This window comes from Schistosoma haematobium, chromosome ZW (genome assembly GCF_000699445.3).
Source record: "Schistosoma haematobium chromosome ZW, whole genome shotgun sequence".
Lineage (NCBI taxonomy): Eukaryota > Metazoa > Platyhelminthes > Trematoda > Strigeidida > Schistosomatidae > Schistosoma > Schistosoma haematobium.
The window spans coordinates 45,599,156-45,626,550 of record NC_067195.1 but is presented as its reverse complement, the minus strand read 5'-3'; the positions used below and the strand labels follow the sequence as shown (position 1 = coordinate 45,626,550).

The following is a 27,395-nucleotide window of genomic DNA, read 5'->3' as shown; positions in this document are numbered from 1 at the left end:
CTTTGCTTAGAGTGTTTGTGAATTAAGGGAATATCGAGACAATACGCACATTATGTACATATGCCAATAAGAGATTGATCGATTGCAATCCTAAGCATCAATGGGAAGATTAAAGTGAACAATACCAAGTGAATTTGTCTTTAAGGATAGTTTATGATTTCTGATTAGAATCCTTTGATTCACTACAAAATCTATTGTATGTATAATATCTATTTATGTTCGAATGTTTCATTCCTACCTAAGGTATTCCTAATAATCTTGAAATTATGTCTAATTTTTTTTTTTAAAGAAAAATATTAAATTTTATAAAAGGATTCTTAAAGTCAAATATGTATATTTGATAACAGAGAGAAATAGACATGTAAAATCACATTTTATATAATTAGTTTAACTGTGTAATATGGTTCAACTTGTCTAAGTTTATGCATAATTGAAAATGAACTTGTCTTTCTTCATTAATTCTCGTAATTCACAACAGAAATCGTACATCCACCAGTATATCTGACCATAACATAACATGTATTGAGATATTCGAAATATAATCCAATATAGTCAATTATTACATCATCGTGATATGTAATTATGATGAAATGGAATATTCCACTGAATAACCAATAAGAATATTTCATATTCAAACTTGTGATGTACGAATTGATGTCGCAGTCGTTCTAATCTTCTTGTCTTTTTTAATGTATTCACGACAATACGGAAAACATGAAAATGCTGCATAAAATCCTTTACGAAACCTGTTTTGTTTTAGTTTATTGGTATCATGGTAGAAAATAGTTGAGATTCGATTTTGAGCAGTTGATAATTGTCATTTTTTTAATGAAAAAAAGAAGAAAGAAAAACACAAAACCATATTATTAGCAAGAAAAAATCCTTGAACAAAATAACATTAGAGGAATGAATATAACTATAACAATTAGGGCTATATGGATTAAGTGGATAATGGAATGGATGTTAGAAGTGAAAGATATTGAGTTCGAGTCCTAGAGTGTATGTATATCCAACTGAAAAACCCCAAATAAGATGATACTCACATTTTAAAATTCACCGCCAGCTACTATCAAAATTTTGCCTAAAAATGCTTGTGACTTAGTTTTACAATCTAATCAATCTACCTAGGATGAAAATACGTCAAAAAATACCCTCAAACATCAGTTTTACCACCAATAACGGTAAAGCCCTACAAAAGAAATTTCTCAAATAAGTAAACAATGTTATATTGTTTCCATTTTATTATCATTTCTAATTATTAATTATCGTGATAATCTATGTAATATATCCATTGAGAAAATGCAAAATTTTAAAAATCAATTATATTGGAGGTTTTTAATTTTACATTCATTTCTGAATATATTCCTTTAGTAACTTTTTATGTAGAAACAGTCTATTTATCAAACTACTGTAAAATTATGTAAGTTTGGTAATTTTACAAACATTGAACATTTAATAGTTGAGATCATGAGCCAATTGAAGCTAGACCATCATAAAATACCTGGAAGCACTGGATGGCCGTTTCTTTCTATTGTTGAACTCCTCAACAGTGCTCATCCACGATTCCTCACGCGGTATGCGAACCCAGAACCTATTGATCTCTCGCGATAACGCCTAAGTTCGAGATCACTGGACATTCGTAAATAAAATGAATGATCTTTCATATTTGTAACATAATGTATAATCAAATCTAAGCTCATTAAATTTGCTATAAGTTAGTTAAGTGTCTATTTCATTTCCATATTTGCTATATGAAATATTTATGTATATATCAGCACATAACTATTAGTTCTGTCAAATTTATCCAATTCAATAGATTACGTTTTATTTTTCATTCACATGGAAAACAAATTTGTATACTGGAGTGTAAAATGTACTTGAATACTCGCATGGAATATCAATTCAATGCCTTTTTAAAAAAAATTGTAAATTGTGTTTCGTTTTCTAAAACAATTAATGATTTCACGAAAATAACTTTAAAATCATTAACTATATGGCGGTTATTATACTAAACATTGAAGTGTCTTATATATATTTTATAAACTGAAACGTAGCTCGTAACTGTACGTACAAATTATATTTTGATAAGAAACCAGAACTGAATGGTAGACCTTGCATTAAGGAGTTTTATCTGTAACTGTAAAATACCGTTTATGAAAATAAAGAGTTGACAACGCATTGTGAAATGTACTATTGTTTACTGACTGATTGATCAATTCATTAGTTTTAGCAAAAATTGTTTAGCGTTTTAGCGTTTTTTTAGCGAGTCAGTTTTCTACTGGATGGGATCGTTAACCCCATGCCCAACTCTCCTCCTTTATCCGGGCTTGGGGCCGGCATTATCCCTAAAGGGGCTAGTTTGCATTGTTCTCATGGTTGGTGGAAAATAATTTATAAATGAGAAGTATCTAAATTAACTGTTCAAATAAAACAAATAAGAAAACCAAATATTTGAATTCATGAGTCAACTGAAGCTAGAACATCATGGAAAACCTGGAACCATTGGATGACCGTTTCATCTTATGATAGGACGCTTCATCAATGAGCATCTGTGAACCTGCCTCGCGAGATTCGAACCCAGGGTCTTTCGCGTGAGCACTCAAACACTGGATCACCAAGTCGACATCCAACAGTGTTAATATCTAACTTCAACCAATCATCGAAGTTGTGCCACCGTCCACCATTGTCATCAGTGTGTTAATATCTCACAACAGACCCAGTTGAAAGAAAACATTTAAAAATTTAAAAACATTTTAGAAACACTTGGTATTGTTTGGCTTGTATCTTCCCATTGAGTTTTGAGACTGCAATTGATCAGTCTGCTATTGGCATCTGTGCATACTGTGCGTATGCCTCGATATCGCCTTAATTCACAAGCTATTTGTAAGCAATGATGGATAGTGGCTAGCAGTGGAATCCAGAATGCGCGTTTTATCCTATTTGGGATTCGTCGGCTGGATGTACCTGAGTGGATAACGTGATGGCGTTTGAAGCGAATGGTGCTGGGTTCGAGTCCCGGAGTGAACATCAACTCTACGATGTAGGTACATCTAGCTAACGAGTCCCAAATAGGACGAAACGCGCGTTCTGGATTCCACTGCTAACCACTAGTCATCATGTTAAAAACATTTTTAATCTAGGAACTAGTTAAATTTGTGCTATCTTTTTGAAGAAAATATTTAATATATATATGCAACATCTTTTTGATACTTGAAATTTATAAGCACTTTACATCATATTCATATTTTATTGTCCTTAAAACTACTGTATAGTTTTATGTATAGTCCAACAAATTACCTTAATATTTACTCCATATTGTAAAGTTTCTAATTTTGTGAATTCATTTTTAATTATTAAACTTAATCCCTGGATACCTATTTTGTATATATCAAAGAAACTTCTTATTTTTAATTTAAAAAACAATCTAAAGATGATTATTTTTATTTATTTCAGTTTAAACCCGTTTTATTTTAAAATTTCCCACGTACTGAAAATTCTTTTTAAACCTTATGTGAATAGTGATAAATATACAACAAAGCAGCTAACTATATAATCAATTATAAAGTATGGATAAGATTTTCTTTGATCCCTTAGTGAATACAAATAAATGAATATACTAATGTTGTAAAAGATTGTTTCCAAGTATCGAGAAGGAAGAAAAAAACTTTAAATACATTTTATTATCTCATTAAAAGAATCATTTCAAAACTAAGTAACATCAACTTTCGTCAATAAGTAATATGTATCTACTTGTGATTTGAAAGATAAAAAAAATGTAAACAAAATTGAATAACTAGATATTACCATTTAAATTCTTTCCTTTGTGAGTCAAAGTCTGCTTCAATAGTCCATTATCGTATGTACAAACTCATTGCTTTAATTACTCGACGAATAAGATTTTCATAAAATAATCACTTATTATCGTTGGTTACAATGATACATGCCATTGCAACCAACGGCAAAGTCAGAATTTTCAATACAAATGTCAAGACAGTTCTATTGTATAAGGCGGAAACTTGGAGAACTACGAACGCCATCATCCAGAAGATACAAGTATTTATTAACAGATGTCCACGCAAAATACTTCAGATTCGTTGGCCGGACACTATCAGCAACAACCTTTTATGGAAAAGAACAAACCACATTTCGGTGGAGGAGGAAATCGAGAAGAATAGCTGGAAGTGAATAGGACACATATTGAGGAAAGCACCGAACTGCATCACAAGGCAAGCCTTCACTTGCAATCCTCAAGGCTAAAGGAGCAGAGGAAGACCAATTAACACATTACGCCGAAAAATGGAGACAAACATGAGAAGAATGAACAACGATTGGATAGAAGTAGAAAGGAAGGCTCAGGACAGAGTGGGTTGGGGAAAGCTGGTCGGCGGCTTATGCTCCATTGGGAGTAACAGGCGTAAGTAAGTAAGTAACAATGACACATATTGTTTCGAATTGATATCATAATTCAGACTAATCACAGGAATATAATTGTAATTAGTGAAATGCTTTTTAAGTTCAATATAAATATATAGTATTTGTGAATTGTGATACACTAATAATGATTAATTCAATGTTTATTACTCTACAAGTGAAGTGTATATATATTCTGTTAGTTATATTAATACAAATAAAAATAAAATGTTGGTAAGCCATAAGCGTTAATATAAGATGATTGAAATAAGTAAAAGACATTAATTGACATTAATGTATTGTATTTAGTTGACTTGATTAAGATCAATGAAATATATTGATTGTGCAATTTTGATTAGAAATTCACTCAAAAGAGAACTCTTCATTGAAGTGATCTTTCTTATTTCATAGCTAAATGAAGCGATTATAAATTTCTTTCAAGTTTCAGATCAGAAGATCAATGTGATTTTATGATAAAGTGAATATTATTAAATGTGTTGGTTACTACTTTTAATTTTTTTGATAATTTTTTTTACAGAAAAAATGAAGATAATCATATTATTTTTCATTGTGAAATATATAATTCTACTTTTTTGAACGTAAAATTAATTATCAGTATGCGGTTATTACTGAGGGGTTCTATACTAGAACGAAACGGTCGTCCAGTTCTTACAGGTTTCCAATGGTGGTCTAACGTTAATCGGTTCATGATGTCAATTAAAAACTCAATAATCTCCGTAACCTCATACTGATAATTACCATGAGCTTATTAGTGACTAACGTTGGGAGGGAATTCTCGGAGTTCTAGTGAACAGTCGTGATCAGTAAAGCTAATCTGTGTCATGTAAAGACAAGTATCTACCTCAGACAATGGAAGATGGTGGCATTGTTTCTTGGATTGGTTGTAGTTGGACATTAACACCATTAGATGCCGGCTCAGTGGAAATATAATTCTAAAAACGTATTTTAAGCTTAGCAAATTTTTTTTAAATGGAGCATAAAACTATAAGTCAGAGCAATGATTTATGATAGAAAGCACTTACGAATAAAGTAAATTAATTTATCTAACTAGAAATCATCTGTATTTAGATCAGATTTGTTAATAATTAGAACACCTATTAAATCTAAATGTATGAGCCGGTTCTCTTAATTGTTTTCACTTAAGTTGTAAATAACACGCACACATATCTTGTTGATTTTGACTATCAGCTACAAAAGAATAGATTTAGTAGATTGTATGTTTAATGACAATATAAATTTTAGTAGATTTTAAAATGACGTTTTTTGTGCCGCTATCAAAATGCAATCACACTGATCACATACCACTGGGTTTTAACAAAAAGAATCATTCATTTTATAAAAAAAGAGCCAAATAGTGAGCTGAGACCTGACTCCACGTAGGTAGTTTTTAATTGCTATTGTAATACATATGTCGCCAATACTCGCATATTGTTATAAAATTAAATCGCGTTGGTGAATTACTTAATTAAATAAGTCAAATACAACAATGAACTTTGAATGCGTATATTTCATACAATCGTTGATCTGAACAGACAATCGATCGGAGAAACGAAGCGAAGAAAGCGAAGTGAAATGAGGCGCGTTGGAGAAAGCATGTGAGCCAATTCAACATAACCAAGCGTGAAATCATATTTATAGTCAGACAAAAATAAGTTACAGAGATGTGATGAGTAGGATAAGATATGCACGCACATACGCATACATAAAAACAGACAGGGTTGATAAGTGAATAATTAACAAGGTCGAAAATATGATTCATGAAAAATGAATAAATTAGTCTGCCCGAAAACTAGAATAAACTATGAGGGCTCGACATAGTACCTGACATTACAGTCAATTCAATGGTATATTCTTTAACTTATTAACAAATGATGGTAAATTTCTTTTAAGTAAACCTTTAATCACGTCACAAACTAATAATTGGTGATAAAAACAAGCTTTATGCTTCTGTTTGACATTTGTAAATAAGATAATTATAACATAAACCAGTTGTTAGTTAACAGTTTATAGCAGAATCTAGTTTGTGATTTTATTAAACCAAACTTTAGGATAACGTATTTATGATGAAACTTTAAAAAAATCGAGCAAATGAGAATATTCTTATTATGTTTAATTATCATTTCTGTTGTGTCATATACAATAGAAGTGGAAATGGGACCATTAAGTTGTTATCTACAATACAAAAGGTTGTACGTTTAATTTTGTACACTCATGCATGTAATCAATATACTACATAGAAATTAATGTGTAACTCTTTATGATGTCAACCAACTTTATTTTGTCTGATGTTATTCAGTCAAAGATATGTGATATGCTTAGAAGTTAATATAATTACATGGAATACCTTAAACTGTTCAATGATAAATAAGATTTCAATGGATTCTATGTGAAATAAGTTCAATATTTAAAAATAAAAAAAAGTTTAGAAAACTCAATTCACTGGTGGTATTAATTTATAGATAAGATCAAAAAGATTATAACCCATAACGTGGTAAATGTTCTCATTAATAATCCTATGATTATTTAAAGTTTCCCTTGGTAATAATTTTACATTCATAGACTAACATACGTTGTACCTTAGTCATACAACTGATTTTTCATTGTCAAATTTGATTCATTTTGTTTTTATTGTTTAAAACAACTGGTAATTTTGTTGTTTTGTTACAGAAAAAAAAACTTTGTCAGCATGAAAATAGTTGAGACTTTATGCTAAGATAGTGGTTGGGGGTAGTCAATAGAAAACCCACTATCTTATGTCAACATAATGCATGCAATGTCAAGTCACCTAGACTAGTAGCTACATTGTAATTTGGTTGATAGGATTCGATATGCACTAAGAAGGACCTGATATATATGACATTGATTACCACCCAGTGATTAATCAATTGTAGAAACGTTATGCACAAATCAATTCCAGAAAAAACAAGAGAATTTTGAAATATTTAGTTATAGCCTTCACTTATTACTGAGGATATAAATGTACTGTCTTCTTTAGTCATCAAACTAAGCTTACAAAATAAGGGAAAAGAGAACATTTGATAGTCTGTCAGTTGTGATTAATTTTTTTGATCATTCACAAATGTTCAAAATCTTATATTTCAATAACAAAATAATCAGATGAATGGTAGAGGGATTGACATATTTCTAACACTGATTGTAATATGAGACTGAACAAAGAAAAAAGAGAAGACTGAATAAAAATTGCATGAACTATTATTGAATCTAAAGATCTAAATCATGATAATGAAGAAGTGTCAATTTTACCTAATACCTTGCATTAGTTACAGGACTACACATTCCATCATTTCTGTTAGAAATAACCAAATGAATGAATGAAACTTTGAAAAACATTATTTAATGAATGTATTGTCTTAACTAAAAGCTTTCATTCAACACATCCACCATTGTTATATCTTTTACTGTTCATCAATTACAGTTATTGAAATATATATTTATTACTTAGTACTGTACTACAAATAATCTGATTTTGTACAAAGTGATATTACTTATCGCCAGTTGTATTGTTTTACTTAATATAAATAATACTGTGAGTTTAAAAAAATTGAATATACAGTTCATGTCGATTGACTTGTGTGTTCTGATTTGAAATTGATAAATATAAAGAATTTCAAGAAGTTCATCAGATTAAGCAATTACCAATTATTAGAAAAATCAGAAAAAAATAATAAAAACTTGATTATATTAGAGTATTGCTTTGAAAAGACTTATGTTTGGACAGAAGTAATCTAAGAATGTTTCAGGTATTGATAGTTGAAAGTGGAATTTAGTTAAAATGTTTCTTGAATTCCGATGAGATTATAATTTTTAGACGACATTTTAACGATTCTTAGATGACCTTGAGGAAATACGATATCACGTAACATATACTAGTATTCTCATTGTAACCTGATGAACATTACTCGATTCGCATCAAAGAACAGATAGCATGATCGAAGATAATAACAAGCGATAATGACTGTAATAAGAAAAAAAAACCGAGTTATTTTCTCAAAACAAAAAGTAAAATATAATAATACATTTATTGTATACAGTTAAATATCAGCTTACTTTTTATTCATTAGAACATATATAATTGGATTGTACACTGAATTACTCATTGCTAACCAATAACAACATATAAATATAATCGGTAAACTATGACTACTTTTAATTGTTGGACTTAATTGTAACAGAATGAAAAATAATTGATATGGAAGCCAACAGATTGCAAATATCAACATAACTGCACATAACATTTTCACTGCCTTTAAGAGAAGTGAAACGGGTAAAATATTAAAGAAAAGAAAGATGTTTTAAGAAAATATTTAAACGAACTTTCTTTTTAAAAAATACTTCTGATAAACAAATTAACAAATAAATTGCATTTAGTTTTTACAATAAACTTCATGGATCCTTATTAGTATTAAGGTAATATATGTCTTGTTATAGTTTATAATTAGGAAGTTAATGAACACATGATGTGAGCTACAGGATTTTGAGGATCTATACATATAAAAAGTACTTGAGCAGCATCACTGATGAACAAAGAGGATCTGATGCAGAGAGAAAGGCAAGGAATGGCAAAATGTGGACAGCATTCCTACATTTTCTGAACATATGGGACTCAAAACGATTGTCAATCAATATCAAAGTCAGAATCTTCAATACGAACGTCAAAACAGTTCTACTGCACAGGAGTGTAACTTGGAGAACTACCATTATCACTATCAAAATGTAGAAGTATTTATAAACAGTTGTTTACTCGAGATACCTAATGTCTGTTAACCGGATACCATCAGCAACAGCTCTCTGTCCGAGCGGACAAACAAGCTTCCAGCTGAAGAGGAAATTAGGAAGTGACATTGGACTTGGATAGGACATACGTTACGGAAGTCACCAAACTGCATCACGGGGCAAGCGCTAACTCGGGATCCTGAAGGGAAACGGAAAAGAGGAAGACCAAAGAACACACTACATCGGGAATTGGAATCAAACATGAATAAAACCAATAGAAACTGGAAAGGATTATCCAAGACAGGGTTGGATGGGTAATTTTGGTGGGTGGCTTATTCTCCCCCACGAAGGGAACATACGTAAGTAAGTAAGTAAGTAAGTAACGTACAAAAACTCCACGAGTTATTACTAAAAATAGTAATTGGGTATGGTACTAAATAGAGCTAAAATACTAATATATTTTGATGACAGAATAATTATTAGAATGATAAATTTACCAAATTTATTTTTTGTGAACACCGTGCATACATCACGCATAAGTGAAAACATTTTGAGACGATTTCACAGTATGAGATGCGGCGTTCAATGTTTTCTAAACAATTCCTCATTACTTAGCAAGGTAGAATTTTTGTTTTGTAGTCTTACTACTGTGTATCTGTGTACCTACCCGAAATTTTCTGATTACAATCATCTAATATATTAATCACTATTTTTGAAACATTACAAAACCTATGCTGTACTTAGCAATTATTCCATTGAAATTCTAATGCAAGTTTAATCCTATCGACGTTCGTAGTGAACGTTTAGGATACAACATTACTTAAGGCAACATTCAAAGAAATAATTATATAGTATTGGATTACTTACTCGTCTTTTCGACTGAACATTTTGGGCTTGTGCCCTAGTGACTTCACCAAGTCCTCTATGAAACCATAAATGAACTGATATTGGAATATAAGTTGTGGCAAGTATGATAAGAGGAAGAACATACATTAACACAAAAAGTGTATAATCGTACCTATAAAATAAATATGTTGAGTAACAAAACATTATTCCCTTTTTTTTAAAAAACTTCCATGATTAAATTATCATTTCATTATGAAATAAAACAACGTACTGTAATGAACAAAAACACAGATGGGTACGACCAATATATTCTAATGCTAAATTACACAGTATCTTGGTAAAATATAATAACCATACATTGAATACTTTATTTGCCAATTTCCATCATTATTCCTTCACATTCCGTATGATACTTCAACTTCACAATATCCTTATATTCTCTTCAACTTTATCTTCTTAACTTTCTGATTCCAGGTTTTCCACTTCCAATTGGTGTTACATACTACTTATATGTACCACAGTATATATAATTTAAAACTTATAGTTCAATGCTTAAAGTAGGTATCTTTTGTAAATATTTAGTTTTAATGCTTTCAAAAAAATTTTTTTCGGCGAGACTATAATTTGTGGACGAAGCAATCAGGTATAAGTTGATAGGTCTTGGATTTTGGCTCGAAATTCATTCATCCGTTCGGTTAAATAGAGTTTTGACATTCAAGCTAATGTCAGTTCGTGATGCAAACCATAAATCTAATTCTTAATCCTAACCATTAATTATAAATCATAATCCTTATTCTTCAAAGTGCTTCATAATCCTCATTTAGCTCTGGTAAGTAAATGGACATTCTCAAGGTCATTTTAGTGTCACTCAATGGTTGTCCATAAATTAGAATCTCACCGTTTTTATATGAAATTTGATTTTGTAAATGAGTTGAAAATCTATAATGTAATTTAGTGTGCTGACATAAAATTAATTCCTGAACCAAAGTCAACTTAGGTTGTGTAGATAATGGTGACGGTAGCGCAATTTCGTGGATTGGTTGAAGATAGACATTAACACCGTTGGATACCGGCTAAGTGGTCTAATGGTTAAGCGCTCGCGCGCAAAACTGATAGGTTCTGGGGAGGAGTCCCATACTAGGACGAAACGGCCGTCCAGTGCTTCCAGGTTTTCCATAGGGGTCTAGCTTTAACTGACTCATGGTTTCAACTATTGAAAGAAAAAAGCATTCAACTTTCTTAATTTTTATAGATCATTTTAAAATGATTTGTATGGTCTTTGTATGGTAAGAAAGGAGTGATGGTAGCTAGCAGTGGAATCCGGGACACGCGATTCGTCCTATTTGGGATTCGTCAGCTGGATCCACCTGCATTCCAGAGTTGAAGTTCCTTCCGGGACTCGTAACGCCATTGCCTTATACACTTAACTACTGAGTTCTGACAACCAGTAGCTTGTGCGATGGGGCGAAGTTTACATTCATTTTGTAAGGTGTTTCATTGAATTTAGTTATGAAGTGTATATGTGTCATAGCCGTGTACCGCACATAGTAACTGGTACACTTTAGAGTTACGCGCCATGTTTTTGCACTTTTGTCACATTGTAACTAATGAAGCAAATCGAAACAGGACTTAGGAAATCACCAGTACTACTCTTGCTCATTTCATCCTATGCTGTACTGTATTGGATAAGCATAAACGCACCATTTTGAGTGTGATAGCTGTATGTTCTGTTCAATACAAGTTTTCATGTAAATAACAGATGTTTACTAATGTTTATGACGGCCAGAATATTTGGAATTATTACCAGATAACCAATTTGTTTTCTAAAACAATCAATAACTTACGCTTCAGACCACTCTGATGACCAGTTAAGAATACAATCATTTGAAACATATTGATCAGGTGAGTTAACCGAGATTTGTTTCACCACAACAAGTAAATCTGTACTATTTGCTATATTTTGTAAGTTTGATAAGTTTTTTGGATAAACCGTAGCTACAATTAAACCAGGCAATCCAATTGCAAACGAAATTAACCAAATAGCTACTATTGCACAAATAACTGTCTTCAGTTTTGAACGTGGACGAAGAGGAAACATGATTGCAGTATATCTAGAATGGCAAAAACATATTAGGTTAAAAACAATTAACAATTTAATCAGTACGTGCAAATTAGACAGTTTTCTTACTTACATACAGAAAAAACAGGTATTGCTCTGTGCATGAATAAATTTATTTTTCGCATGGGACGTTTGTGAAAAGTGATGAATGTTTCATAGTTTTTATCACGGACTGGCATCATTTAATCATTTGAAACCAGTAAGCACTGTAGAACTGCCTCATCTTAGTACAAGACTCCTCGATAACGTACATCCAGGACCCAACCAAGAAACTTCGTTCTCGTGTCGAGAGCTTAACATATATACCACTGGTTCAAAATCAAGTTGTATACATTTCTAACTTCACTCAGTTCACGATACTGGTCAACCATCTAACACTGTAGGAGGTGTTTAAATGTTTCACACTCAAAATTTCTGTAACCCACTGATGATGTGTTTCTACAAGAACTCCTGGAAGAACCTCTAGATTCTAGTCACCAGTGAGCATTCAAAGCCGAAGGTTCTGGATTTCATCCTTCGTGGTGTAGTGGACGTGCAATATCCGTAAATTTCAAATACCACTGAGCTCGCACCCAGTGGTCTACCTTCAATCAATTCATGGTATTACGCAACCTTCATCTATAGTCTTTGGTGGATAACTATCTCACACACGACATGGTTGAATTTTAGGAAAGTGAATGTATCTCTATAAGTTCGAACTTTATTTCTTCACTTAATATAAACGATAGTTCTTTATTTTGAACATATATGTTCAATGTAAATTTTGGTTTGTGCAACAGTTCAGATAACATTTTATTTTCACTGTTGAATTCACGAGTCAATCTAAGCTAGACCACCATTGAAAACGTGAAACTATTGAATGGTTTAAATCGACTAATGAATTCAACTGTGGAAGTACTACATCTTCACAAATCCCCATACTAACAATTTATTTATAACCAAAGTGATACATATTAATTTTTGATTATTAATTCAAAGTATATTTTAATCCACTGTGTGGTGTTTGCTTGCGCACACACAGAGAGATAAAGAGTGGTCTCATCAATTATTCCAAGCGTTCAAGTTTATCTGATCATGGATATCAGTAGTAGAATTTTTAAAAGTACATTGTCATTGTTCAAGGTTAAATAAGAAACGAAAAATACACTGATATACAATAAAATGAAATATTGATAATAAGTATTTTTATGTTAAATTCAGTTAGTATTGTTTACTTGAATCTTCTCATTGGTGTTTAGGATTGCAATTGACCAGTCTCTTATTGGCATGTGTGCATAATGTGCGTATTGCCTCGGAATTGCATTAATTCACAAACATTCTAAGCAAAGATGGATAATGGCTAGCATTAGAATCCAGGACGCGTATTTTACCCTATCTGAGACTTTTCAGTTGAATGTACCTGCATCTAGATTCTAGTCTTAGAGTGGAAATCAACTCTGAAATGCAGGTACTACCTGCTGACGCGTCCCAAATAGGATGGAACACGCGTCGTAGATTTTATTGCTAGCTACCATCCATCTTTGTTTATATTTTTATGTTAATTTTGAAATTTAAGTTCAGTAATGAACTGAAATATTTTATCAATTAATACATCAGTGGTCATTCCTTCATAAAAATTTCATAGACTATTTCATTCCCTACTTTTTTTCCACTAAGTATTAGCGTAGTGTTACTGAGAATATTTTATACTGAGGAAAAATCGTTTTACATATTTACACTAAATGCGTGTGATTACTAGATGATGACCAGATAATCCTTTTGCTAGAGTGAATTTAGAAAGGTAGGTATCAATGCCAAGGTTGGATTTGATAATTTTGAATAAATTAAGAATTGGGTAGAAAGTCGATAATAAATATACTTTTTGATATATCACAAAAAGTAGAAAAATTGTATCTCTGACGTTTCATGATTTAATGTCAGCCACTACTTCACAGTAAATGAATAAGTAATAATTATTGAATTTGGAAATATAAACCATTATTTATCAAGTTGTTGTTAAGCAAATATAATTCTTACCATGTGATCAAAAGATTCTAAATTTGACTGTCAACAAAGTAATGGATGAGAACTGTTAAAATCCCTACAAGAACAAAGTGGCTTCTCAATGATGTTTTCTTCAGAATCATTGTCTAGCTAAATTCAGTTCACGTTTTAAAGTTTCTACAAAAGTCTCATTTCAGTACTATTCAAATGTCATTCTTTAAACACTTATGACATATTCAAATATTTAGTTTATTAAAATATTTATTTTGGTATGAATTCTCTAAGCCATTACGAATTCTGACTTTTAAAGCTTATAATGTTTTGGCTGAAAAAGGAGAGGATTTCACAGTCGGTATTTTTCCTCTACTGACTATTCATCATTTATCAACGTTTATTGAATTTACCATTCTCATTTATAAGAATAACTTTGTTAATGTATTGATCAAATCAAACGGTTTGAAACTATACATAACAATTAAAATGTTAAATGATCAAATACTTTTAACGGAATGAGTTTGTTAAATATACCACAACACCCCTATCTGAATATTTACGTATGATCGATAAGTTAGGAAAACTGGGAAACGAACCACATACTGAGTAATGAAAATTACGTTTGTAATATAAAGTATTATTATGTACATTTTGGGATTTGATCACTCTAAGATTGTATACTTCTTATTACACTATATTATACCGTAAATTTAAAGATTATATATACTTGTTATGAATATTTTTTTACATTTAGTGGTCTAGAGGTTAAGCGTTCACGCGTGAGACCGACAGGTCAAGCGTTCGAATCACGCAAGGCGGGATCAAAGATGCGCATTGATGAGGAGTCTCACAGTAGGACGAAACGGCAGTCCAGCGCTTCCGGGTTTCCTGTGGTGGTCTAGCTTCAATTGACTCGTGATCTCAACTAGTAAAATTACTATAATATCCACAAAAACCCCTTCTGACAATAGTGTAGAAGTTGTATATATTATTATTCCATGACTAATTGATTATACTCACGTTTAACCGGATAATTAAAATAATTTCAGTCAGAATAAACATTTCTACAAAAATGTCAATAAAATGATGTAATCTGTTGCCTGTAAACGCTGGATATTTATCTTTTATTTTTATTTTTTAACTCATTCCATTTATTGCTTATTTTCAACTGTTTTAATAAGCTGAATTTTATTACACAGTTTGTACTTAAGAAGTCATTGATTTATAATAAAGGTTAGTGTTCTATGTAATAAATTATATTTAACTCATTTAGTCTCTAATCATATTCAAACAGATAAATTATAAGTAATAATGAATTCATTCAAAAGTAGTCAATTCTTTTTTAATACATAACTCCGGAAATGAAATAAAGTACTTCGAATTGAAGAAATGATGTTGAATTTCATTGAAAAAAATGCTGTGTTTAATTATTTCTACAGAGATTAGGTGATTAGAAAAAACGGAAGAATACACAATGAGGAAATCAAAACATTAATCGAACTAAGTATATCATTATTTTTTTAATGTTTTGTTAGATGTAGCTAACAAATTAAATGTATACGTAAATATATTTAATCTTTTTCAATGAATATTATTGTCAATAGATCAGATCATGAGTGAACTGAAGTTAGACCACCATGGACGGTGGCGCAGTTTCGTGGATCCGTTGAAGTTAGACATTAACACCGTTGGATACCGGCTCAGTGGTCTAATGGTTGAGCGCTCACGAGCGAGACTTATAGATCCTGGATTCAAATCTCGCTGGAGGGCGGGATCGTGGATGCTCGCTGATGAGGAGTCCCATACTAGGGCGAAACGGCTGTCCAAGGCTTGCAGGTTTTCCATAATGGTCAAGCCACAATTGACTCATGATTTTAACTATTGAAATTATTAAAATCTCCACAAAACCGTTTCTGACAACAAGAAAAACACAGAAATTAACAGTTGATTCAACTAATTAACACGTTTTTTTAGTTAAGTTGATTGAAACCTCCAACTATTCATATACAATGCACCCAGTAATATCGATTTTTGTTCTTGATATCCAATAACAACTTTTTCAAAACATAATAAACGGACTTCTGTAAATTCTTCAGAAGAAAGATATTCAACTACTCTATATGAAATAAGTAACGTTAGTAAGACCAACGTTCCTATTGAATCATATCAAGTACTAAGAAAATTATTATTTCTAGGTATAACGGTTGGATATTAATATTTTATGATCAATAAATTAAATAATATTTCTTTTACTTATAATTTGGAATGTACATCGAAATTTATTTGTATAATGCTGTGAACCGGAATAATAATACTTTTCACTTTGATGTAACCAAGTTCTGTATTTTTTAAAAACGAACTGATCAACAACAACAAAATAGACAAGTTATTTGGGATAAAACAAATGTTTACTATTCATAAATGGGTTTCTAAAGAGCTATTAATAGATAATAAAAAGGTAACAAGTTGAGTTTAATATTTTTGACTTGACGGTAAATCACTTTTGATAGTAAAATAAGATGACGAAGATTATTGGAACTGTCGAAATCTATCAAAAAGGGACTAATTACTGTAAATTATTTGTTTGATTCTAATAAAACACATTTTTTCTCACATAATACCAGTTCTTACTTTATTCAGTCGTGACCAACATGATCTCGTGTGCTATTACGGATATGAGGGCTGATGTCACTTCCCGGCTGCCCACACCGTGGAAAGGTATTTCTCGAGGAACCTGAAAAGAAGATTAGATTAGTGTTGGTCTTAACGACCCGGGAGCGTGACCGCAGAGCCCAAGGGACAACTGTTTGACGCTGGTACCGCACGGCCTTTTTGTGGGAGGTTTTTAACGTTTGAGCCCCGTTCTTCAAGAGACCTTACCGCCGGAGACGGAGATCCATGAGGTAAGGTGAGGTGTGAAATTTTTAGGGTCGACCTTTTCTAACCCTTCCTTCCTTCTGAGAAGGCAGCGTCTCTGCAGATGCTGGTTGTATGAGGGAAACACCCTACTGGTGTTACACCTCCTCAGCAGTATGACTTCGCCCTCAGACCTTGGGTTGCTGCTTTTAGTCTTACCGTTCTCCCAGCGACCTGCCAGGCATGGTAAAACCTAAAGGAACATATGTTCCAGCCAATATATCTCGGTTGGGTCACTATGATAGACAAGCAGACCACACGTCAAGGTAGCAGCTACGGCCGGGCTATATTCAATTTTCGCAAATCTAAAATGAAATGTAATGTACACTACATCTATTGGCTATATCGTTAAATGTTTAATATAAGAGTCACTTATAAGCATAATACTTATTTTTAATAATGCAAGAATGTGAAAGTATTACACAATTGACTTCCTTAAGGTTAACCTCTTTAAACATTTGAGTCGGATATTTTCCAAATGGGAATATATTGTAATTAATCTTCTGATTTTTAAACTCTCTGAATTGAATAATTATGAACCCTGAACGTGTTTATTTCCGCATTATTATCAAATGGTCAAAAACTATTGAAGTAAAGCATACTGGAAAACTCAAATAAAAACATCTCAGTTCTTGACAAGTTTAACTTTTTTCTGCCCTTTGAAAATAGTGGAATTAAAGTATCATTTATATGAAGAATAAAGGAATAATTAATGCAGTCTAATTGGTAGGGAATTTTAATTACTGAATATGAATGGTAGACACTGACTATTAAAAAAGGTTTAGAAAAGCATTTTAAGTAATTCCAATCTAAATATCTAAATGTTTATTATCAGAATGAGGATATGTGGAAATTGTAGTAATTTAGTAGTTCATTTATTCTAGACCACCATGGAAGAACTCAAAGGACTGGACGGCCGTCTCGTTCTGCCGAGGAGTCCCATAATAAAACGAATAGCCGTTCAGTGCTTCCATGTTTTCCATGATAGTTTAGCTTAAATCAACTCATGAATTTAACTATTAAAATATCTATATGTGTTAAACAGATATTTGTAAAAAGGTTTATCGTATCAGTTTCAGCTATTATTAGGAATAAGTAATAAAGTAAATGATCCCTAATTACTGTCGTATCTTTTCAGAATTTTAATAAGAATTTCATAACAACTATCACTGTTAACCAAGACATAGACTGTGTAATTTTTAGCTAATCTTAACAAAATTGGTATCAAAGACTAAACTAAAGAGGAAAAAGCCAAAGATTTATTATTAATCATTCATTTCATATTGTAGACTATTATTCATCTAATTGAAAATCACCTGACACAGATATGTAGAGAGAGAAATTAAGTTATCTAAGTTAAATGGGTAGAAGTGCTGTACATAAAGTGGTTATATGTACAGAACTATTACATCAATACTCTGTTATAAATTACAAAAGCAAGAAAGTACTGAATAATAACCATTTTACTAATGTGATAATTCAAAACTGTTTATTAAACAATGATGGTTAATCTTGAGTTATTAGGCAATAATTTGTTCATTAAAGTTTCAATAACTAACACGAAAAAAGAAAGATAATCTTGTGGTGAATGCGAACACAGGCGGTGACAATCAATTGTATTTCAACACAACATTACAAATATAAGAGTCATACAATAAATACTTCACTTGCAAAATATCCATCAATTGTATCAAACTTTGTTGTTTCTTTGTTTCCATACCAATCACTCTCTGTTCTCTTTTCTTAGGTTTTCTCAACCTTCTACAGCCAAGCATTTCACTTTCGATTAATGATACATATTACTTCTATCTATCAACATCAGTAGCACACACAACACAGTCTTGCTTATTGCAAGGTTGGATATTTTTTCAGTCAGCTATCTAGCTCTATGGATAATTATATATCTTCTTCAAATTTGGAAAGAGTCTATCAAATTTTGTCGATTAACCATTTGCTTTCCTTCATATTATTCATTATCAACAACTCTAGATGACATCACTAACTATACAGTTGTGAAATGTTGGAAATTAAGTTATCTTAAGGAGTTTTATAATGACAATTTACCTGAGATAAGATAAAATATTTTCGCCAACTATCAATAGCTTATCTGCACTCACCTTATTAATAATAATCATCGTTAATTAAATAATTACTTGGAACATATGCTCAATGAAATGAACAGTTCATGGGCTTTATTTAAGTTTTCTTAACATGAATATAAATTAGAAGATCTGAATATAGAATTTTCAAAAGATTATTGCTTGACTTAACCAATGAATTTTGAGAAATGACGAGTCTGCTTGTCTAAGATTATAAACACCGTAATTTGTATAGAAAAGGGAGATTTTCATATAAACGTAGTAAAAATGTAATAAACTCACTGACAGACAAGTTTCATAATAGATTTTATTCAACCGCTTAATCAATTATACCTAGAGAATGTATCAAAGTTGACCATCGTCAGAAATGTCCACCGATGACCTTACTATTAAATGTGCTTATATGTAGGATTAGGTTAAAACACTATAGTCTCTATAGGTATCATTACCACGGTTTGACTTGATGATTTCGAATAAATTGAGCATTGAGTGGATTTTTATAAATAAATTAATATGCTTGTAATATTCCTGAGTAAAAAAAATTAAATTTTCTGACGTTTCATGACTCAGTGTAAGCCACTTCTTCAGAGAATAAATAACCAAATCAAATTCAATCCAAGTTTAAATAGTACAAAATTACAACAACACTGAGTCATGAAACGTCAAAAAATTTAATGTTTTCTACTCATTAGGATAGTACAAATATAATAATCTATTTATACTATAGTCTCTGTTTATAACTTTGATTAATTCGCGATATTAATCGATTATACTTTACTGCCTTTATTTATAGTTGTCACACTGGAAACTTAGAAGAACTCCACCGACTATGGTTGATGTAATCTGTCATGAATTTAAATTTAAATTTACCAAAATAAATAATTTTCAATCAACTTGTCATATATGAAATTGAAAAAAGAAGTACAACTCATAAATTCAGTAATGTTTAACTAAAATACAATGAAATGTCAACAGTGTATGGAAAATTACCCTCAATTGTTTTACCTAGTAGCTTGAATGATTACATTCAAAATATCACTGATTGAAACCATGAGTCAATTGAAGCTAAACCACCATGGAAAACCTGGAGGCACTGGACGGCTATTTCGTCCTAGTATGAGACTCCTCAGCAGTGCGCATCAAAAATCCCGCACCCGCACATTTAAAATAAACAATTACATTTCACTTCTGTTATGTAAAAACTGATTCTTTTTACATGAAAATATCATTCATTTATAATAAAGGGAGTAAAATATGAAAAAATCTATTTGAAATGATCAACTAGTTTTTAAACTAAGTTATTTCGAACTCTTTAAGCTTAATTCCCCAACAATAATACTAAGCATAAATGTGTGACAGTAAATTTTTGAATGTTTATATGTTACTGAAGAAGTAGCATTTTAGTCATTGTTTAGTAGTAACATCAACTCATAGATGTAGGTACATGCAGCTGACGAGTCTCAAATTAGACGAAACGAACGTACTAGACTTCACTGTTAACCACTATTCATCTTTGTTTATAAAGCTTGTGAATGAAAGCAATGTCGAGGCAATACGCACAGTATTTACATATGTCAACAAGAGACTGATTACTCTCAGTCCTAAAGATCAATGGAAAGGTACAAGCAAATAATACTAAGTGAATTTAAACTTCAACCTATTGCACAAGCAGGTGGCTATTAAGATTCAACAGCTAAATGGATAATGCGATGATGTGTGCAATGAACGGTACCGGGTTTGAATCTCGGGTGATCATCAACTTTGTAATGTAGGTACATTCAATTGACGAGTACAAAATGGGAAGAAACGCTCATTCTGAGTTCTTTTGGTACCCATCATCCATCTTTTCTTATAACGATTAGTAATTTAAAGGAAGTTTGATTTTTTCTACAATCAAGGTACCATCTGTTATAACTATTACATTTTGTATGTTATCAAGTGTCAATAGAAAACATGGTACTTTTCTTATATTCTTAATTAATGATAAAATAACTTGTAAATGTATTTTCAGTACTATTATATACTACTTATATGAAAAATTCTTTATATTTTAGTAATCAGTTAATAATTCATAAATAACTAATTATTATCTCATTTAAAATACTAATGTCATTAATGAAATACCAACTTAGTACATGTCCTATTCATTTTAAAACTTAACATGCATCTAAATTCAAAATGTATATTGGATAAATATAACATCAACATCTTGTAAGCTCATTTGAAATTATAGTTAACAAACATAATTATATTATTCAATACTGGACATACTAAGTATATAAACAATAAATGTAATGATCAATGAAGAACATTTAATCAGTAAGGGGAATAAATAATATGTAAAGTTTTAAATTATTTAAATAGTTTTACAGAAGAAAAAAGAATGAATAAACAGTTTTCTATAGCTCAATACATTCATCTATAGGCATATACAATATGAGATGTGTTAAGCATGACTGGTTTTCTTTTTTTTTTGTTTCTAAGGGAAATGGAAACCTTATATATGATATTGTAAAAAATGGCATTTCTTTTCAACTTTCTATGTTATATTATGTATAAAACTACGTTTTTAAAATTCTATATCATTACGAACTGTCTACATACACATTGTATAAGAACTATTGCATATTTGATATTAATAAGATATTTTGTACATTTTAGAATCTATGATAGGCTTTTATACAGATGAGTTTCTATGTAAGTGTAATAAATATGTTCCCCATGTTTCATATACACAAGGAAACATCATATGAATCGATGGTTTATGTATACGAAATCACTTTTTAATAATTTACATTCATATCAAAGGTAAAATAGAAGCTTGAATATATAAGGGGGATCATTAAACTTCATGCAAAAATGTTGTTTATAGTAAAGTATTCAATCATTTATTTAGATAGATATCCATGAACAGTTTTGTATTTGACACTAGATTAACAACCCGGCATAATTCAAAAAAACGATTGAACAACTGTTATATAGATATTTAAATGTGTAGGATTTTTAAAGGAAAATACTCGCTGTCTCGTTTAACAAAAGCGACAAAAAATGAAATGTGGAAAAATCATCTGGGACAATGTTTTCATCTGGATGTTCAACAGTTTATAAATAGAAACCAACAATAATATAAATATGCAAATCATTGGATCCAGTTTCAGTGCTATAAACGTTAATCATTTGCACATAAAGCAAAATGTCCTGAATTCCATTCACAATCGTGGAGTAGTCAATGTGCACTCCTGAGATGGTTCATAATAATAAGAAATGGTTGTCCAGTTTTCCTAGGTTCTTAATAATGGTCTAGCTAGAACTGATTAAGTATTGAACAGTTTTTAAACTTCTTATTTTATCTTGGAAACATGAAGCTCAACAGTTTAATATTATTATTAAAGAAATATGCTAACAAAGAATTTTTACTTTAGGATTTTTCAGTACTAATTTATCAATGATAATTACACTGAGACGAAGCAACTGAAATTTCGAAAAATCTTATTCATATTAATGATCATAACGCCAGACAATAGTAACAATGTTATTTAGAACTAGTTTGTATGAAAACGACCACTAACTGATTGTTTTTTTCTTTTGCGGTTGACTTTAGTGATTCAGTGATTCAATTACATAATTGGTCAAATATTCTTTATTATACAAGACATCAAACTTTAGATGAGATGTTTTATACTCCTCTAATTATTGATTTGTTTACTCTAATATAAGTTTGGTAACAAAATAAAACGTTTTTCATTTTGAAGTTGTAGTTTAGCTCTATGAAAATATAGATTCATATTACAAATACATTTTTGTATTTATTTGTAAAGTGTAGAGAAAAAAGCAAATGGTAATTGTGAGAAATATTTTGATATCAAGATGCTATTCCTACTTTACCATTCATTTAAACTGCACAATTGAGTTGGTATTCATGAAAATATGATTGTATGATTATTCTGACAAAATAGTCGTTTGTGAAATACAACTGATGAAAAATACGTAACTATAAAACAAGCTTTGTAAAAAAAATTTTAATTTCATAAAAATTATTTTATGGTCTGTATAGTTATTCATAAGGATTTTGTAGTGAACGAGAATACAAATGGGGATAATCTAATGCATTTGAACATAAAATAACAGAATCTCACAGTAAAATCTGCAAAATATCAATCAATCGTCTCAGACTTTATTGTTCCTTCATTTCTACAACAATCATTCTGTATTCTCCTTCTCTTTTCTTCGATCTTATTAACCTCCTGTCTCCAAGCATTTTATATTACTTATATCTATCGACATCAGTAGCACACACTACGATGTCAGCAATTGAAGTAGAATGTCTAAAATGACTGTGTTTACTGTATCAATACTGTCATTTTCAGCAAGCAGTCAAAATATATTAGACATCAATGATGTAATCAGATGATTTTAAATAAAATCATATAATTATCTCATAGTATATCTGATGCATTTGTGCATTATTATTATCGTTTGCTTATTTGTAAGTTTCTCAAGTATATTCGACGTATTATGTTTACAGCTGTCCTTTTTTCGAAAATGATAAATTTATGCTAGAAATAATTGTTGGTTAGCTAATATTTACTTATTTATTTATTATTAGCATTATTCAATATTATATTTTTAGTACAGTATATAATTCTCAGCACAAAGTATTTCAGCGAGTTTCTGTTTCTTAGTTTTTTTATCGACCGTGACGATATATATTTAGTGAGGAGTCTCATACTAGGACGAAACGGTTGTCCAGTGCTTACAAGTTTTCTATGGTGGTCTACCTTTAATTATCTCATGAATTTAACTATTGAAATCTAAACAGTGTTGAACTAATGGCATTATTACTTTACAATTAATTTATTTAACTGAAATATTATCACTTACAAAATAACTATAAATGTACAATAATTGTTAGTAATAAAATAGAACTCTGATTCAATCCCTCATGTATATATAAAGTGTATTATAAACTATTTCCGAAATACAACTGAATTATTGGAATTTGATTTTATGATTAATTCTTAAGGGTCAACTGAAGCTAGACCACCATAGAAAAGCTGTAAGCGCTGGACAGCCGTCTCGTCTTATTGTGGGACTCCTCGGCAGTGCACATCTACGATCACGCCTCACGAGGTTCGAACCCAGGACCTATCAGTGTCGCACGTGAGCGCCAAACTTCATGACCTCAACCATTGAAATAACTATAATATCCACAAAAACCCTACTGAAATTAATTCTTAGTTTACTCGGATATAATTTTTTTTCTTAGATTTTTTTGAATTTTAGATAATAAATACTTTAACTTAGTCCTATTAAGATAGTAATCATATTCTTCGAATGTCATATGTAACTATAAGAGGGAATAATAGATCTGTTTGAGCTTAAAATGTATTTTTCATCTTATATTATTAATTGCTAGAATTTTATTGAATACCATAAAATATTACGTAACAATATTATCGCAATATGGTACACTTCAGTAGTATACAGGTATCAAATAACTCAAGGTTATAGTAACAGTTGTCATGTTTTATATTGATTTTGATACTTGCAAACTCTTAAGTCAAGGAACCTTGTTTTAATCAAGTTATTACTTAGTAAAATAGATCTTTTGTGAAAAGCTGGATAACTTTCTTTACCTTGACATTTTTCGATCGATATGTGAAAGACATCTCCTGATATTTCGTTGATACAAAAGCGAATTATTAATCATTTAAAAAAAGTTCAGTAGTATGTATTATTTATGAGTAATGTCCAACAAAATACACTGCATTTATGGGTTCATTTTATTTTTTATTTATTGTTTAGTGATGTTTGAAATTTTACATTTTTCCTTCCTTCAACAAATTGACAGTTCTTTTCTTCCTTGTGACAAAGTTGTTTCAAATAAATCTTATTCACAATACCCTTTAAGTTAATTAATCTTATATGATCACATTAGATTATGATGTTTTATTTGTTATGTTTAATAAGAATTAAAAGTAATACAATCATAAACAGAGTTGGATAATGGGTAGCAGTGAAATCCAGGACGGGCGTTTCGTCGTATAAGTAAATTAAGGCAATATTGAGGCAACACACACAATATGTACAATATGTCAATAAGAGACTAATCATTTGCAGTTCTAAACATCAATGAGAAGATTCAAGTAAAAAATTACCAAGTGAATTCAGAAGTAATACAGTTTATTAAAATGAAAACAAATAATTGTTTTATTTTGTGAACTCATTAACATTTCAGAATAACTTTCATATAGATACTAATTTTACTACATTGAGAGGAAATATTTCTAATATTTTAATTACAGTTGGATAGTAGTAGCATTGGAGTCAAGGACTCGTATTTCGTTCTACGTGGATTCCAATATTAATGTAAACACATCTACTCGAACCCAGTATCTTTCATTTCAAACACTCTGTTGTACCTAATATAGAGGAAATTTACACAAAATACATGTATACCAAAAAAGAGACTGATTAATCATTACCGTTAGCAACATTATCTAGAGTAGAATAACACTTGAAAATTAAACTAGAAATATTTCTTCTTCTAGTTTTTTATAAAGAAAAATATCTTAGTAAAGAGTAATAAACAAGATTGGTTCATACACTTTATTAAGTAAACCACTCAAATAAATAAGGGAGAAAAATAAATATTTCTACAACAATTCAGGATTTTCTTATCAACACTCCTCTTAATTCTTATAAAAAATCTGATCTCAATTACATTATTTAAACTGGGAAGTAAAATATTCATAATATAATATTTCCAGTTTTGTTGTCGTTTACACTTATAATTGACAATAAGATAAGAAGGTATGGTTGTATATAAAATATTTTTTAAAAGTGCTAAGTTAGAAGTATAACACTGAATGCATAACATTCAAAAGCGTCACAAACTCTAAGTGATTTTTTAACTTTTTATCATTGTATATACTAAATGTTATTTTCATGACAAACCAGAATGTAATTTTCACATGGTATTGTTTGCCTTATATCTTCCCACTGAGTTTTAAGACTGCAGTTGATCAGTCTGTTATCGGAATATGTGCATAATGTGCGCATCGTCTCGATATTGCCTTAATTCACAAGCCTTTTGTAAGCAATGATGGATGGTGGCCAGCAGTGGACTCCACAACGCGCGTTTCGTCCTATTTGGGACTCGTCGGCTGAATGCATCTGCATCTCAGAGTTGATGTTCACTTTGGGACTCGAATCCAGTACCATCCGCTTCAAACGTCATCGCGTTATCCACTCAGCTACTGAGTCCTGATAACCACTAGCTTGTGGAATGGAGTGAAGTCAAATTCACTTGTTATTGTTTGGCTTGTATCTTCCCATTGAGGTTAAAGATTACAATTGATCAGTGGATAATGCGATGGCATTTGAAGCGAATGTTACTGGGTTCGAGTTTCAGAGTGAACACCAACTCTCCGAGATGCAGGTACATCCAGCTGACGAGTCCCCAATAAGACGAAACTCGCGTCCTGGATTCCACTGCAAGCCACTATCCATCATCGCCTACGAAAAAAAATTAGGAAGTAGTTCATAATTTTATATATATATATATATCTGATGTCTACAATGTCCGCTGCACATCATTGGATCTTAGCTCAGTTATCCAGATGTTAAATGTTCCATAAACCAAACCGAATGTCTTACATTCAATTTTAAGTTGCTTATTCGTAAACGTACACTTCTAAAAGAATTCCACATCAAAACTAAAGAGTTCTCTAGTACTAACAGATTTTAATGATTATGTAACATAAATCTATTCGTGATTTCAACTTTTGTTTGAAGAAAGTCAATAAGGTTACTACTAAAAAAACTTACCTATCCGATGAAATTGCAATAAATGTAAATACACTAATAGCTATATTAAATGATGTAAAAAATTGTGAAAATTTACAATAAGCAATACCAAATATCCAATCATTTTGTAATACATAATAAACATTTGGTATAATTTGAAATATTGTTAATAAATCAGCTGCTGATAAATTAAATAAAAAACAATTTGTTATTGTACGCATTCTACGATTATTTAATATAATCCACATAACTAATATATTACCAAATATTGAAAATATAACAATTAATGAAAACATAAATGTGATTATTATACATGATGTTATATTAAATACATTATCTATATTATTTGTATCTATAGGATGATTATTTGATTGTTTAATTATAGATGATGATTGAATAAATTCAGTTGAATTATAATTATCTAATGTCATATTCATTATTTAAAAATAATTAACATGGAAACT

General features: G+C 30.7%; 1 protein-coding gene across 1 annotated transcript; it reads right to left on the bottom strand.

Annotated features, from left to right (window-relative positions):
• Nucleotides 1-317: 317 nt before the first annotated feature.
• TKR99D (Tachykinin-like peptides receptor 99D) lies at nt 318-27,395 on the bottom strand. Its single transcript, XM_051218767.1, has 5 exons — nt 26,953-27,395; nt 11,856-12,122; nt 10,033-10,183; nt 8,500-8,696; nt 318-746 (listed from the first exon to the last, which is right to left on the bottom strand). The coding sequence occupies exons 1-5, from the start codon at nt 27,366-27,368 to the stop codon at nt 632-634; spliced, it is 1,146 nt and encodes a 381-aa protein (XP_051071619.1). The 5' UTR covers nt 27,369-27,395; the 3' UTR covers nt 318-631.

Bases quoted from the DNA above. Each gene is read 5' to 3' on its own strand.
- TKR99D (XM_051218767.1), bottom strand. From the start codon at position 27,368: ATGAATATGACATTAGATAATTATAATTCAACTGAATTTATTCAATCA. The intron at 12,123-26,952 runs GTAAGTTTTTTT...TTGCCATTCTAG, and splicing joins ATTGCAATTTCATCGGATAG to ATATACTGCAATCATGTTTC. The intron at 10,184-11,855 runs GTAAGTTATTGA...TTTATTTTATAG, and splicing joins TCATCAGAGTGGTCTGAAGC to GTACGATTATACACTTTTTG.